Source organism: Carassius carassius, chromosome 16, assembly GCF_963082965.1.
Source record: "Carassius carassius chromosome 16, fCarCar2.1, whole genome shotgun sequence".
In the NCBI taxonomy this organism is placed as follows: Eukaryota; Metazoa; Chordata; class Actinopteri; order Cypriniformes; family Cyprinidae; genus Carassius; species Carassius carassius.
Genome location: NC_081770.1, coordinates 24413435 through 24430050, shown reverse-complemented (window position 1 = coordinate 24430050; position 16616 = coordinate 24413435). Strand labels below are relative to the sequence as shown.

Below are 16616 nucleotides of genomic sequence, written 5' to 3'. Positions count from 1 at the left end.
TTTGCGGAAAATCCACATGCATGCCAATGGTTACAGCTGAAGGCTGCTAATGGCCTAGACATCCCTTACATTGGCTATGTAGAGCTAGATGTTCAGGTACTGGGTAAGGTTATTCCCTAGCGAGGGATTTTGGTGGTTCAGAGCCCCCAAACTCCCTCACCTACTAGTGTGCCTGGGGTTTTGGGTATGAACATCATAAGAGAATGTTATTCCAAATTGTTTGGTCAATATGACTCTGATCTCTTTGATCTTCCCCAAGTTGCCCAAGCCCCTGATGTTTTACAGCAACCTCTGCAGTGGTGTCATCAAATCCAGTCTGTTGAGTGTATAGGATGTTTGGCCATACCCAGCTGAGTCAGTGAAGTTTATTGCAGTTACCTGTGCTCAGCAGATATTTTCTCCATGCAACACAGCTTTTTTTGAACCCTCTATTGGATGTAGTTCCCTTCCTTCAGGTGTGTTACTTTACCCAGCCGTGGTTAAGGTTATTAGGGGTACTGCCTACGTTCCTAGAGTGTATGTTAACTGCCACTAAGCTTCAACCCAGATGTTTATTAGGTATTTTACACCAGGCACAAATTGTCAGTCTACCTTCAGGCATTTCAGAAATACCTGTAGAACCAATTGGTTGGAGACTGGCTACAGTGAATTCCCAGGCAGGACAAATTGACCCAGTATGTGAGTTTATCCAGGCTGTAGATTTGCAGGCCTTGTCTGAGCCAGAGCAGCTAAAAATGAGGGATTTGTTGTATAAATATTCTTCTGTATTTTCAGCACATGAGGGTGTACTGATCTCATAGCTCATAAAATCCCTTTAGAAGATGATGTGCCTATTTGTCAAAGGTACAGACGTATCCCTCCATCAGATTATGATTCTGTCAAAGCCCATATTAACCAACTTTTAGAGGCCCAGGTGATTCGTGAGACCTGCAGTCCCTATGCCTCTCCCATAGTTCTTGTGAAGAAAAAAGACGGTAGCCTACGGATGTGTGTGGACTACCGGCAGTTGAACAGCAAGACTCGGCGGGATGCTTTTCCTTTACCCCGTATCAAAGAATCCTTGGATGCTTTATCTGGAGCCAAGTGGTTCTCTACGTTGGATTTGGCAAGTGGATATAATCAGGTGCCAATGGCCGAAAAGGATAAGAGTAAGACTGCATTTTGCACCCTCTTTGGCCTATTTGAATTTAATCGCATGCCGTTTGGACTGTGTAATGCGCCAAGCACATTTCAGAGGCTAATGGAATGTCTTTTTGGGGCACAACATTTCCAGTCTTTACTGTTATATCTTGATGATGTTAATGTGTTTTCATCTACTATAGATCAACATCTTGGCTGTCTGGAATCTGTGTTGTCCTGTTTGCAAAGGGAGGGGCTTAAAGTATAGCTGGAAAAGTGATGTTTTTTCTGGACTCTCAGTAAAATACCTCGGTCATGTCATCTCCTAAGGTGGTGTATCTACATATCCTGAGAAGGTGGCTGCGGTGTCCACTTGGGGCCATCCTACCACAGTGTCTGAGTTGAGATCCTAGGGTTCGCTAGCTACTATCATCGCTTTGTTCAAGGGCTTGCCAGATTGTCTGCTCCCTTGCATCGCCTCGTTGTCTCTCTTGGTGGAAAACACAAGAAGGGGAAAGGACCGTTGATAGGAGCAGCATGGACCGAAGAATGTGAGGAGAGTTTTATGCACTTGAAAGCCTCCCTGACTACAGCTACAGTGTTGGCATATGCCAACTTCTCTCTACCCTTTATCTTAGAGATTGATGCTAGTCATAGGGGCCTTGGAGCTGTACTTTCCCAAGACCAAGGAGGAGGAGTAAGACCTGTTGCTTATGCCAGTAAAGCCCTCTCCCCTTCAGAACGAAACATGTCCAACTATAGTTCAATGAAGCTTGAGTTCTTGGCCTTAAAATGGGTTCCGGGAATATCTGTTGGGGCATAAGTGCGTCGTGTGGACTGACAATAAGCCTCTCAGCTATTTTTGACTTGGAAGGGCTCCTATATCATAGAGTTCTACGGTCTGATGGATGGGAGCAACAATATCAGTTAGTTTTGCCCGAAGCTCTGAGGGAAGAAGTTTTACAGCAGTTGCATCATGGCCATGGGCACCAGGGTAATGTGAGGACGACCGAGTTGGTGCGACAGAGGTGCTACTGGCCCGGGATGTATGAACACATAAAACAGTGGTGCTATCGCTGTCAGCGATGTACAATGGCAAAACCCAGGCAGTCTGCAGCCCAGGCCCCAATGGGACATCTTCTGGCTTCTAAACCAAATCATATTTTGGCCATAGACTTTACACTCCTTGATCGTTCTAGGGATGGAAGGAAGCATGTCTTGATTATGGCTGACGTTTTTTCTAAGTTTACACAGGCAGTTTCTACTAGAGACCAACGGGCCCATACAGTGGCTGGGATACTAGTCCGTGAATGGTTTAATAAGTTTGGTGTGCCGGCCCGCATTCACTCGGACCAAGGTCGGAATTTTGAAAGTGCATTGATCAGACAGCTGTGCGAACTTTATGGGGTTCAGAGGACCCACACTACCCCTTACCATCCGCAAGGGAATGGACAATGCGAGAGGTTCAACCGAACACTGCATGGACTTTTGCAAACCCTCCAGCCAGACCAGAAATGTGATTGGCCTCTCTATCTACCCCAGATTTGTAGCGCGAGAGGGCACTAGAAATTCTATGGGAAATTAAAATGCCCAATCAACATAGCCTTACTACACCACCTGGAATCCCTCTCAGGTAGAGTTAAGTTAAATTATAGACACAGGTTCATTGTGTACCTTATCAACAGAAGGAACAGAGACATGTTTCTCAAATATGACAAAATTCACAATTTATTGACAAGACATGATATAGAAAATGACACACCCAATTATGGGCCTGAATTCTTAGTCAGGGCAATCACACTTGGAGCTGTAATGTTAAAATAGAGAACACCAACTTTGAGAAACAAAAACCAATCCAAAAGAAAAAAAAAACTAACGGACACTCAAGGAGGGCTGACCGGCCGCTGGCGTGAGCCCACACTATTGCCCCTGTGACATTCACCAGTACTCGTGCCTAAATAAAGAAAACACACACACACACACACACACACAAAGAGAAATTAATGTGCACAACAGTGTACGTGCAGCACCACAGGAGAGTATCAACCAAAGAGACCACACCCGCGATCCTACCAGCACCCCTCAGTGATCCACTAAAACAAAAAAACAAAAAATAAAACAAATTAGTTGGTTCTCAGAGTAAAACTGAAGCTCAGGAAACTGACCATACTAGCTTAAACAGCCCTGGTGCGGACTAATAACAGTAACAATACCCAGCCTTACTAGACATGTCACAATATTAAATAACATTAATAAACAGACCTTAACCAACCAAACAAAACAAAAAAAGAAAAGGTTTACATATCCCAAAAGGGAAAACAAGGGGGAGGAAAGACAGCAGTGGCAAATAACTGAAAATCCTAAGGAAAACAAAATAGACAAAATGTTACATCAAATAAATATCAAATAAATATAAGATCAAATAAACATCAACTACACAAATATTGCCACTCCCCCAGCTGAATCACTCCAAACACTCATAAAACCCTACCGATGCTCTAAAAGGTTGAACAGTATCACTTTCAATGGTCACTAACATACGTCTACCAGCCCCACGACCATCAGGGAGATCTAATCAGCCTAAAACACATCCATAAAAATGGTTAAAAGCAGGTTACAACCTTCAAACTAAAGTCATTCTGACCTACCTCTCACTCAATATACAGCGCCTATACACGAGCATAAGGGAAACAGCCTACAAACAAGGCAAACAGAAATCCCCTAAAAGATGTTACTATGTGCACGTCACTTCAGGGGCAATAAATACAGAATGAGTGAAAGTAGCAACAATGATTACCTTTGAAGTCTCAACCGGCAAACAAAGCCCGTAGCCCATGCAAACAACTGCTCTTCAGGTCTTATAAAGCACACGGAAATCTAATCGTGTGCACAACTCCGCCCCCGAAGAAACGCTCTTAAAGAGGCCATACCACTTTTCCCTTGATACATTTACATTTAATATCTGCTTTTACAAAATCCACGGCTAGACATCACATACACACAAAAAAAAGAAAAGAAAAAAAGAAAGAAAATTCCAATGTCCTTGTCCATGTCCTCCATTCACCAGTTGTTTATGTCTGTAGCTAAATAAAGACCCATCTCTTTAAGCTGGCTTACACATAACATACTAATGTGCTTTTAATATCCAAATCCGTTAAAGGATTTTTAGGCTGCATTAATTAGGTAAACCGGTACCGGGAACACTTCCCATAACACCCGATGTACTTGCTACATCATTAGAAGAATGGCATCTACACTAATATTAGTCTCTCTTATTCCGAGGTCACTGTAGCCACCAGATCCAGTCTGTATCCAGATCAGAGGGTCAGTGCAGTCACCCGGATCCAGTACGTATCCAAAGCAGATGGTGGATCAGCACCTAGAAAGGACCTCTACAGCCCTGAAAGACAGCGGAGACCAGGACAACTAGAGCCCCAGATACAGATCCCCTGTAAAGACCTTGTCTCAGATGACCACCAGGACAAGACCACAAGAAACAGATGATTCTTCTGCACAATCTGACTTGCTACAGCTTGGAATTGAACTACTGGTTTCGGCTGGTCAGAGGAGAACTGGCCCCCTATCTGATCCTGGTTTCTCCTAAGGTTTTATTCTCCATTCTGTCACCGATGGAGTTTCGGTTCCTTGCCGCTGTCGCCTCTGGCTTGCTTAGTTGGGGTCACTTCATCTACAGTGATATCATTGACTTGATTGCAAATAAATGCACAAACACTATTTAAAATGAACAGAGATGACATCACTGAATTCAATGATGAACTGTCATTTTGCATTATTGATACACTGTTTTCCTTATAAATGTTGTTCAGTTGCTTTGACGCAATGTATTTTGTATAAAGCGCTATATAAATAAAGGTGACTTGACTTGACTTCAGAGTTATTAACAAACCACATATTTGAAGTCTAAATAAGTACATTCTCACTGAAAAACTCCTAAAGCTACATTCTGTAATATGGTAACAGTATTACTTTTAAAATGATAGCGGGTTTGGGCTTCCGCCGTGACGCTCGCTGTAGAAAATACTGCAGACAAAGTGATGCAAACAGTGAAATGGTCAGGGCTCCGGTGTCACTTGAATACCACACTCATCTCAGCCAATCAGATTTGAGGACCAGAAAATAGTCTTTTTGAACTGTAACCGACCATTTAATTAGAAGAACCATGCTGTGTGTTTTTGAACAGAATTGGCTCATAAACTTAATCCATTTAAGGTATCAGGCTTCACTGGTCCCGCTGCATTGTTTTGATGCAGCAAAACATTATTGGTTTTTAAACTGAAATTTTGTATTTTTAATTCTTGTTTGTTTCTGGTCACGTTCTTTTATTTGGGTCTCTTTACATCCTTCCAAATATTCAGTATCTGCTGTGGAGATCCCACTCTTACTGAAATGATCCTGAGAAAATCCTCTCGCTTATATTGTCCCATATGGAGTCTAAATTGTGAAGGGTCTGGAGGAGATGAGAGTGCAAAGCCCAATCGTATCAGACAAACACCCACATATGCGTCTTCTATATTAAAGCCCATTACTTCCTTGGAAATTTCCACTATTTTTTCTGGCAGGTCATTGGAGAAAATATATCCTGATCCCTGCACATATGTGGGGTATATTGGTTCAGGGTACAGCTTCTCTGAGACGTACCATTTAGATTTTTTGTCTCTGATGACAGGCCTGTCCCACATCAAATACCCTGTGATGTAGTTCTGTCTGGGTGTGTTGGGTGACAATAAGAGGCTCATCAGGTTCTCCAGGTTTATGTATATATCAGAATCAGCCTTCATAGCATAAGTTGCTTGAGGGCAACTAGTGGCTAGCCAGTCCATGATCACCATGGTCTTTATGGTCAGATTGAAGTAGGAGTCCACAAAGTTGCTCTGCACTAAATCTCTGTGTCGTCGACTCTCTTCCTCCAGCTTCTGTTGAGCTTCAGCTCCTCCAGTCAAACCCACCAAGAATAGAGTCAGCACTGCTTTTCCCTGCACTGAGCTCTCAGTCCCCCATGTGCTGCGGATGGCATTATGAGCATTGACCTCATGGGGGGCCACAGGGACCGTCAAGATCAAGAACGGATCCCACTGACTACATTTATCAGGTTCGTTCAGGATGAAATGGTAATTGAGTGGATGAGCCACATGATAATGCAGTCCAATGTGTTTGGTCACAGTGGGGGATGCAGTCATATAATAGGAGCTTTTTTGAGTTACAGCATTATTTAAGGTTTCAGGGGGCTTAGCAGACCTGACACAGAGTTCAAAATTGTAAAGTATGACACACAAGGAGAAAGTCAATGTAAGCAAGATGAGACCATTTATGTGTCTGTAAAAAAAGATAAAGAAACAAACAAAAGATATTCTACATAAGAAATCATAATTATAGTTGTTTACTTATTAACCTAGTAGCAAGCATAACACTCTTAGGAAAATAGAGGAGAACATTCTTTTTTGGAATACAAAACCTTTTTATATTTTTTCTTTAAAAAATTGAGTTTATTCTCAAGAATGTTTCATGAATGTGATTGTTCAATATTCTAACTTTTTAGTTGCACCAATGCAAAATCCATTTCTAGAGACATTCTGAAGCCATTTCAAAAATATTCTGCATTAAATTGAACTGGATATGTTACTTTAATGCACAAAATCCAGAAAGAAGCATTTAAAAATGCACTCACCTTTTCACTGTGGTCAGCATGGTTATTTTATGCCACATACCTGACAACCCTTCACTTGATAACTTTTACTGTTCCTCGGTTTTCTACTGAACCAAAAATTTGCATCTGTGCTGCAAATTTAACATCAAGATTTGCTTATTGATTTACCAACATATATTCCTGGTCTTGATCCTGCCTGCAAATTCTTAAAGAGAAAAGTTCACATTAGCAATACCCTTCACGTTTATTACTGTACTGTAGATGACACTGTTTTTACAATGGCACAGTGTCTCAAAGTGTTTGCAAAATGCGATCAGATAAGACTTGCCATTTCAACAGTATACTTTAAAAATCCATAACTTAACTTAATCTTGCTCACTTTCCATTTTTTCCACCTTTTTACTTTTTTAAACATATTTTTCAGTCTTTCAGTAATAGTAGTTCCACCATTATAATTTACAAGCAAAACATTGTTGAACAAATGCTGTTATAGTTATACACTTGTTATGTGATTCATATAACAATACTCAAATACAATTTTCACAGAACAGCAGCAAATGTTTTCACCCTCATACTGCATAAACACATAAGATCTACTTGATAATGGATAGAATCACATTTCAAATTCATGCAGGGGCACATCTACACCGAACACGTCATACTGTATGTTGCAGATTCAAATGTACAACGCCGATGGGAGGGGAAAATTCTGCATGTGATTTACTGATAATGCGCACATTAAAGAACTAAGACTTAGCCAGATAATTTTCGTAACGACCAGTGCAATCTACTAAGAGCAGCACATATTAAAGCATATGCTTTTAGATAAGCTTTTTTGTGTGTTAAATAATGGCACAAATAAATTTGTAATTTGATGAGTGCAAACGTAAGTTTGATTTATAAATACTCAAATAAATTTTGCATCTGAAAGAGAAGCTTCTACAAATGCATATTCAATAAGGTCAGGCAAAAAAATAACTGTCCACAGCTTTTCAATGCTAATTCTTCATTGTACATCTTTAGTAAATCTTGACAGTATTTGTAACGCCAAAACTATTTAGTGCAGGTGCAAGCTGTTAGTAAATTTGGCCCCATGATCCAAGACACAGGAATGAAAAGAGTCTAACCTAAGCAGGAGGTGGTGCACTGGCCGCTGCAGTGAATAGAGAAGTATCAGGCTGTAATTTCAATAGTGTGTGACCCACGAATTACAGTTCTGGTTATCTAAGTGACCCTTTGCTGTGTTCAGTTTGAGTCCTGCCTTGTCTATTTGCTGCAGCATAGATTGCAGGATGTTATCACAATTCACAAGTGTTGCTTTTTATTCTTTATTCGACTGAAAACGGTAACTGCTTTAGTTTCTGCTGGTTGGAGCTTATAATAATATGGAGCTTATAATGTGACAAAACAAATTGAATTTGTATTGTGTAAATTTGAATTATTGACAAGTTTCATTTAACAACACTGAGTATTATGTAGCATTTAACATACTTCTGAATTAGATTGTTTTTTACCTGAATATTAAACATTTTAAATTTAACAGAACAAAAAAAAAAGAAAAAAAAATTATGGCATGGCAGTTTTATAGACATGAATTTTCAATCAGCATTTTTTTTAGACTGCAAATATCCAGTTTTTAAAAATACAGATTCATTTTTCTTTTTCCGGCTAGTTACAGCAGCAGTTTTAATCTGTAAAGAAATCTATTTAGCAGAATGAGTTTGAAGGCAGAATACTGTTAGGTATAACATTAAGACAAATAAATAATCTCATTCCATTTTCCATCATTCCATTTTCTGTTTTTACAAAGATTATTTTGTGTTGACTGCATTTGTGAGGCTTAAAGGAACACTCCACTATTTTTTTTTAAATAGGCTCATTTTCCAACTCCCCTAGAGTTAAACAGTTAAGTTTTACCATTTTCATTCAATCATCATTCAGCTGATCTCTTGGTCTGGTGGTAGCACTTTAGCTGTAGCTAAGTATAGATCGTTGAATCGGATTAGACCGTTAGCATCTCGTTCAAAAATGACACAAGTGTTTCTATTTGAATTCTGTAGTTACATCGTTTACTAAGACAGACGGAAAATGTTGCGATTTTCTAGGCCGAAATCACTAGGAACTATACTCTCATTCCAGTGTAATAATCAAGGAACTTTGCTGCCGTACCATGGGTGCAGCGGGCGCAATGATATTACGCAGCACCTAAAAATAGGCTACCGTTGGAAGTTAGCTGGGGACTATTATTAAGCGCTGTGTATTATCATCGCAAATGTAGTAAAGAAGAGATAGGATCCAAATGCAAATGAAAGTTAGAGTTTATTGAGGGAGCAAGTCTCTTTGTAACGGGAACACAGGAAGCTGCAGGTTATGCAAAATAAATAGTCTCTTTAAACAGGAACACAGGTGGATAGCAGAAGTCTTTTAGAAAGGATAACAGGTCGGACTCAGAAGAAGGTCCCCTATAAACGGGTCAGCAGCTCCCTTGCAACTCTCTCGTTCGTGGCTGGTATGCAGCAGATAATCAGGGAGACCGGCTAGTAGACTTCTAGACCTCTCGTCCCCATGTACTGAGTGGCAGCAATGCGTAGAACACAGCTCAGGGCGTTCGTCGACAGCGGGAGGGCTGGACACAGAGTAGAAGAGAAGGTTAATAGACAGTGGAATGGCTTAGCTGACCTGAACCAGACTGTTGACAGGACTTGGACAAGACAAGACAAGACGGATACAGCAGGGTTCATAAATAGCCACCAGCATCATACTCTAACGAAATAATCAGGCAAAAGGCAATAAAACAGGGAACATTAAATAGCAAGCGGGCTAGATGAGAGAACAGGTGAAACGATTCAGCGAGATAAAAGCTAATGAGAATCAGCTGAAGGGGAAAAAGGGAAAAGCAAGGTAGTGACCAGCAGAGGGGGGAGAAGGAAAGGAAAAGCCAGAGAGAAGAAACAGACTCATGACAGCAAACCAGATTCTGACTTCTTGTTTTAAGATCTTATCTCTAACTATAACATTTACATTTAGTAATATTGCAGATGCTTTTATCCAAACCAACTTACAATTGGGGGATACATAAAGCGATTCTTCTTAAAGAGGCAAACAGACACAGGAAGTGTTTGTAATACCAAGTTTTAGACATTGTTCAAATAAGTACAAAAGAGAAGGAACAAATAAAATAGATTTTCTCACTTGAAAATTGCCAGAGATTCAGCATTCCAGATAGGGGTGGGAAAATCATTCCATCAGCCAGGAATTGTGATCGACAATGTTCTTGAAAGTGATTTTGAGCCTCTCTGTGATGGTGCCACGAAGCATCGCTCACTAGTGGATCTCAGACTTCTGGAGGGGATGTAGATTTGTATTAGTGAGTGAAAGTAGAGGGGTGCTGAGTCTGTGGCTGTTCTATATGCAAGGAATATAAAGAGATGTGAAACATGGGCTCTTTTGGGATCATTGAAGACCAGTCATGATGCTGCATTCTGAATCATATGTAGAGGTTTGATTATACAGTAGTTAGAAAGGGCCTGATCTTTCTGATGTTGTGCAATACAAACCTGCAAGATCGAGCAGTCTTTGCAATGTGGTCTTTGAAGGTCAGCTGGTCATCAGAGGTTACACCAAGATTTCTGACAGAAGTTGATGGGGAAATTGTAGAAGAGTCTAGCTAAGAAATCATACTGTAGAGTTGGAGTGGCAGGGAAGACAAGACGTTGGATCATCTGGTTGACATGAAAGATAGAGCTGAGTGTCATCAGCATAGAAAGGGTAGGAGAATCAATGTGCCTGTATGATGGTACCCAGTGATGTCATGTATATGAAGAAGAGGAGGGGTCCAAAAACTGATCCCTGAGGAAACCCAGTGACAAGTTGTTGTGCTTTGCATACCTCCCCTCCCCAAGCCACCATGAAAGACCTATCAGTGAGATAGGATACAAACAAGTGAAGTAAAATCCATGTGATACCCAGTGATGAGAGGGCAGACATAAGGATCTGATGATTGACAGTATCAAAAGCAGCAGATAGATCCAGAAGAATAAGAAAGAATAAGAACTGATGATTTGAAATCAGCTTTTGTAAGTGGGGAAGATGCCAGTGTGGAGAGATGTGTTGATGATGTATGTGAGTACTGGAAAAAGTGTAGGAGAGATTGCTTAGAGGAGGTGTGAGGGGATTGGGTCTAGAGGGCATGTTGTAGGATGGCTGGAGAGGAGAAGTTTTGATACTTCTGCCTCAGTGAGGTGACAGAAGGAGAAGATGGGAGTTTTAGCTGTGGGTGTGGTTGGTTTGAAGTCCTGTGTGTGGGGGGCTGAGAACTGACTACTGATCATTCTGGTTTTGTCTGTGTCTGTCATTGCTGCATCTCTAGATCACGAGCGTACGCTGGCGCGTTTGGCAGCCGCTGCTCACCTGGCCTGTTGTTTGTTTGCTCTACCTGAAGTTGAAGCTGAAATGAAGCTGATTATGTTTTTCACTGCTCGTCCTATCGGATTATAACGTGCATGGACGTTGCTCCCGACTGAATAGTTAATCTCCCGAAGATACTGTTCTCACTCACCTACAATCTTGGAAAACCCGGGCGTACTTTTTTCGCCTAGCCCAACTCGAGCCATCGACTGCCGCGACGAGCAGATCTTCCCTCGGCGTGTGCGTGTGTAAGTTTCCCCTTCCTCACTGCTGTACGCTTTTTCTGTTTGGGCAATTGGCTACTGATGTTTTCAATCTGGCTGTCCCGGGGTGCCCGAGGTTCATGTGGAGTATAAATGCGTCTGTTTCCGACTCTCACCATTCTATGGATACTGTGGATTGTTACTTCCACCTGTGACTTTTTTTTTTTTTTTTTTTTTAATATGTCGCAGCAGAATAGGCCTATGTCTCTAACATACTCTATGAAAGAACTCCGTGACTTTATGTCGCCATCTCTTCGTCTGCCTGCTAAGGTGTACAAGCTGTGCACCGCCCTGGGCATTTCTCGCCCGCGACGTTATGTGCATCGAGGAAGCCACCGCATTTTCCTTACCAATCCCGGGAACTCTGATGGTACCATCCCCACAGTTGTCTCTATGCGGCCCGCTGGCTCCTCGCCTAGGCATCGCTCTGCTCGAAGTATTGACTATCGGAATCTTATCCTGCTTTCGTCGCCTGTTTGCGAACTTCCGGTGACTCAGATTCCTGTGCGCTTGGCTTCTCGTTCCATCTCAGCCAAAACCGTCCTTTCCCGTGGTGGAGTGGATTCGGCGTGTCTCCGTTCACTTTGCTTTAATGGACATTTCTCTACTAATTCAACAACTCGATCTTTGCCAGTTAAATTTGCTCTCATAAATGCCCGTTCTGTAGCTAATAAGACATCCATTCTAAATGACATTATCACATCACATGAGTTGGACATTTTATTTGTGACTGAAACTTGGCTTCGTACTGGTGATTTATCCCCTTTCACCGAATTATGTCCTCCTCAGTGGGGTTTCCTTAATTCCCCAAGGATCTCTGGCCGTGGTGGTGGCCTAGCTACAGTTTTTAAAAATATATTCAAATGCAAAATCCTTCCTGTAAAAAACTACCCCTCTTTTGAAGTTCAGCTGTTTATACTTGCAAATTGTCTGCAAACACCCCTGTTATGTGCACTGGTCTACAGATCACCTAAAGCTACTGGCTGCTTCATACATGATTTCTCTGACCTTCTGTCTGCCTTGGCCATTCAGTCTGACAAGATGCTGATTCTTGGTGATTTTAATATTCATGTCTGTTGCCCAACTAAGCCGATGGTGAATGAATTTTTAGCGTTACTCGACTCTTTTAACCTTACTCAATCAATTTGTGGCTCTACTCATATCAAGGGACACACATTGGACCTTGTTCTGTCATCAGGGATATCAGTCGACAAACTTGATATCACTAATGTTGCTATCTCCGATCACTTTCTGATTGAATTTGAATTTTCTAGCTACAGTCCTCCCTCTGTCCCTCCCCTTTCTTACGTTTTAGCTCGTTCATTTAACTCCGCTACAGCTTCTCTTTTCTCAAATTCTTTTAAGTTTGCTCTCCCTCCCTCCCTCTCTGCTGACTTGCCATCATGCACTAATATTGATGAGCTTGTCTCTAGTTTTAACCTGTCTTGTACTAATACATTGGATCAGATAGCCCCTGTAAAATTAAAACGAGTAAAGTCAAACACTTTAACACCTTGGGTGGATAGTTCCATACAAGTTTTCCGTCAAGCCTGTAGACAGGCTGAAAGGAAATGGAAAAAAGATAAGCTTCAGGTCTCTTATGACATATTTCTGCAACATCTGAAAGCATATCAAGTCACTGTTAAAAAGGCAAAAGCTAATTATTTCAGTGAAATTATTAACTCACAGGCTAATAGACCCAAAGTTATTTTTAAAGCTATCGATTCATTCTTAAATCCGGCTAATACAGTTGATACATCATTAACTTGTGATGAGTTTTCTGATTATTTTATCCGAAAAATTGACCTTATCAGATCTAGCATCACAACCCAGGGTTGCATCTCAGTTACATCTTGCATTCCTACCAGCTTTCTCCAGCATTTCACTCCTCTGTCTTCCCCTGAGTTGTCTGAGATAGTTTCTCATCTTAAGCCTTCTTGCTGCCCTTCTGATATTATTCCCTCTCGTCTCTTTAAAGAGGTCTTTGATGTCCTTTCTCCAATAGTGTTAGCTATAGTAAACTGTTCCTTACACACTGGTGTTGTTCCATCTGGTTTTAAGCATGCAGTAGTACAACCACTATTGAAAAAAAAACAATCTTGACCCTAATGATCCTGGAAATTTCAGACCTATTTCTAAATTATCATTTATTTCAAAAATCCTGGAAAAAGCTGTTTTCAAGCAGATCTCCTCTTTCTTGACTAATTTTAACATATTGGATAAATTCCAATCTGGTTTCAGAGCTCTACACAGCACAGAATCCGCACTACTTAAAGTGTATAATGACATTCTTCTTACCATTGACTCTGGATCAAGTGCATTACTTATCCTCTTTGACCTTAGCGCTGCCTTCGACACTATTGATCATGGTATTCTTATTGATCGCCTGGAAAATAGTGTCGGACTACAGGGCCCTGTCTTACACTGGTTTAAATCATACCTGACAGAGAGAACATTCTCTGTTAAACTGGGTGATAAATCATCCCCTCCAGTGGATATTAAATATGGTGTCCCTCAAGGATCAGTTCTTGGTCCCCTGTTATTCTCCCTATACATGCTGCCCCTTGGCTCCATTCTTGAAAAGCACAACTTAAGATACCATTGCTATGCCGATGATACATTATTGTATTTACCCATTTCCCCTGGTTGTACTTCAGATATCGAAACAATTTTTAGCTGCTTGGAAGACATTAAATCATGGATGGCAGAAAATTTCCTTTTTTATTTGGATCCCCCACCACTTCAAAACACTGGAGTAATGCCCTTGGCCCTTGGTCATCTAACTTGCAGAATATGGTCAGAAATCTAGGTGTCATTTTTGATAGTTCTCTTAATTTTAATAAACAAGTTAGCTCTGTTGTTAAAGGTAGTTTTTATCAGCTTAGAACAGTAGCTAAGCTTAAGCACTTTTTATCCAAGAAAGATCTTGAAACCGTAATTCATGCTTTTGTTTCCTCACGCTTAGACTACTGTAATTCTCTGTACACAGGTCTAACCAAACATAATTTAAATAGACTTCAGTTAGTCCAGAATGCTGCTGCAAGACTCCTCACAGGCACCAAAAAGTGTGAGCACATAACCCCAGTTTTGGCTGAGCTCCACTGGTTACCAGTGAAATTCAGAATCGATTTTAAAATCTTACTTTTTGTTTTTAAAGCTCTACAAGGTCAAGCCCCTTTGTATATTTCTGAGCTTTTGTCTACTTACTCTGCCGCCCGACCACTCAGGTCTACAACCCAACAGCTACTTGCTATCCCCAAGACACGTCTTAAAACCAGAGGGGACAGAGCTTTTTCTGTAATAGCTCCTAAACTCTGGAACTCCCTCCCACTTCATATTAAGTCCTGTAATACAATTGCCAGTTTTAAGACAAACCTAAAAACATACTTTTACTCTCTTGCTTTTAATTCTCTTTAAAACAATTTTTTATTTATTTATTTTTTTTTTTTGATATGTTATGTTCTATAGCCTTATATTTATGTTTATGTTTTATTCAATTATTTAAGTGTATTCAAGGAGTCTTGTACTAATTTTTATGTATTGTCAAGGCATATTGTTTCTGCCTTCCCTGTTTTAACCTGTAAAGCACTTTGGGTCAACTGTTGTTCGGTTAAATGTGCTATACAAATAAAATGACTTGACTTGACTTGACTTGAATATAGCAAAATCATCAGCTGTTATAGAAGTGGTGGGAGGTGGTGGAGGGGGACAGGTGAGAGAATTTAATGTTTTGAAGAGATTACGTGTGTCTGGAGCACTGTTGATTTTGTTGTGGAAGTATGACGATTTGGCAGTATGGACTTCATTAGAGAAAGATGTAAGCAAAGACTGATACATCCTCAGGTCTGACGGATCTTTTGAATTGCACCATTTTCTCTCGGCTGGCCTGAGCTTTAACCAGGGGTTAGAAGGGGCAGCCCGTATAGCTTTGGTACGCTTCTGAAGACCATCTTTCAAGAGTTTGGATCTGCTGCTTGGAGAGGCCTTTTTGGGCTGCTGAAGTTGCTGCCCCGATGTGAAAAGAATGGGTGAAGAAATTCTTTGCTGAGATGCCGACAATTGCAGGAGGTTTGCAATTGAGGTGTTTTTGGAACCAGAATCGAGTGACTGCTTTTTTGGAGTCGTCTACGAATAGTGGTTCGTGCAGGAATTTACCTGAGAATTCCTAAGGCAGAGGTATTCTAAGAATGATTGGTAAGATTGGATTGGAGAAGGGAGATTGAAAATGTAGATAAAATTACCGTTTTTGGCTTGTCTGTCTTATTTTGTTTGATTAAGAAAATAAATTGTTTTGTTGTCAAGTAAGGTTAGGTCTGATACAGTCGGGTTGATTTTTTATTTGAATTTAGAAGAAATCGTGAGCTCCGAGCATCTAAGAAAACTGGCATCGAGTGTGTTGGCTATACTGAGGGGCTTGGTATTTGTTCAGATACATTTTGGGAGGATATCTAACATTATGGGTTGTCTAGTGTCAGGATTAGTGGGCTGGGATCACTGGATCCCTTTGATCAGGAGGGAGATTTGTGAATTGCCTATTTCAGGTGAGGGAGTGCTGAACATCAGTTTGTGGAAAAACTGGACTTCACTCAGATAGCCTTTGATGGACCCTTAACGCCATTGAGAAAAGAAATAAAAGAGGTAATTGAAAGTAGGGAAAAATCTGGGGACGGAGTGTTGTATGTGAGGTGGAATGTTCAGTTTGTTCAGTTTTGAGGTGCAGTTTGTTCATTTAGGGTTACTGTAGAAACATGGTGGCGACTTCCATGTAGAGGACCCGCGGTGTATGTAGATATAAATAGCTCAATCTAAGGTAATAAAAACATAACTGCTCATTAAGTAAGTTCTTTATATTCACATTTATGTGTTTATTTAATCAGAACAAAAGCTGCACATATGTTACTCACCTGTTCAGATGGTATTTTTGGGATATAACTGCCTAGTGTAACAAACGGACACTGGGACAAGAAGGTAAGAGTAGGTTAGTTTATTTGATGTAGAAATGGAGAGTATGGGAGAAATTGTAGGACAAACGGGATGGGGGAATCCAGAGCCGTTGGTGGGGTGACCAGGGGGAACAGATACGTTTCACACACCTCAGGGTTCACACAGGAGGGGAAACTTGGAGGATGGAGCGCTGGAGACACACGGGAGAGATGCTGGAG

The 16616-nt window shown here is 40.9% G+C and overlaps 1 protein-coding gene across 1 annotated transcript; it reads right to left on the bottom strand.

Moving 5' to 3' along the window:
- Positions 1-5077: 5077 nt before the first annotated feature.
- On the bottom strand, positions 5078-6825 carry LOC132160215 (beta-1,3-galactosyltransferase 2-like). Its single transcript, XM_059569954.1, has 2 exons — positions 6806-6825; positions 5078-6489 (listed from the first exon to the last, which is right to left on the bottom strand). The coding sequence occupies exons 1-2, from the start codon at positions 6823-6825 to the stop codon at positions 5460-5462; spliced, it is 1050 nt and encodes a 349-aa protein (XP_059425937.1). The 3' UTR covers positions 5078-5459.
- Between the last annotated feature and the right edge of the window lie 9791 nt (positions 6826-16616).

Coding starts and splice junctions, on each gene's coding strand:
- LOC132160215 (XM_059569954.1), bottom strand. CDS start 6,825: ATGCTGACCACAGTGAAAAG. Junction 6,490..6,805: donor ATGCTGACCACAGTGAAAAG/GTGAGTGCATTT, acceptor TTTCTTATGTAG/AATATCTTTTGTTTGTTTCT.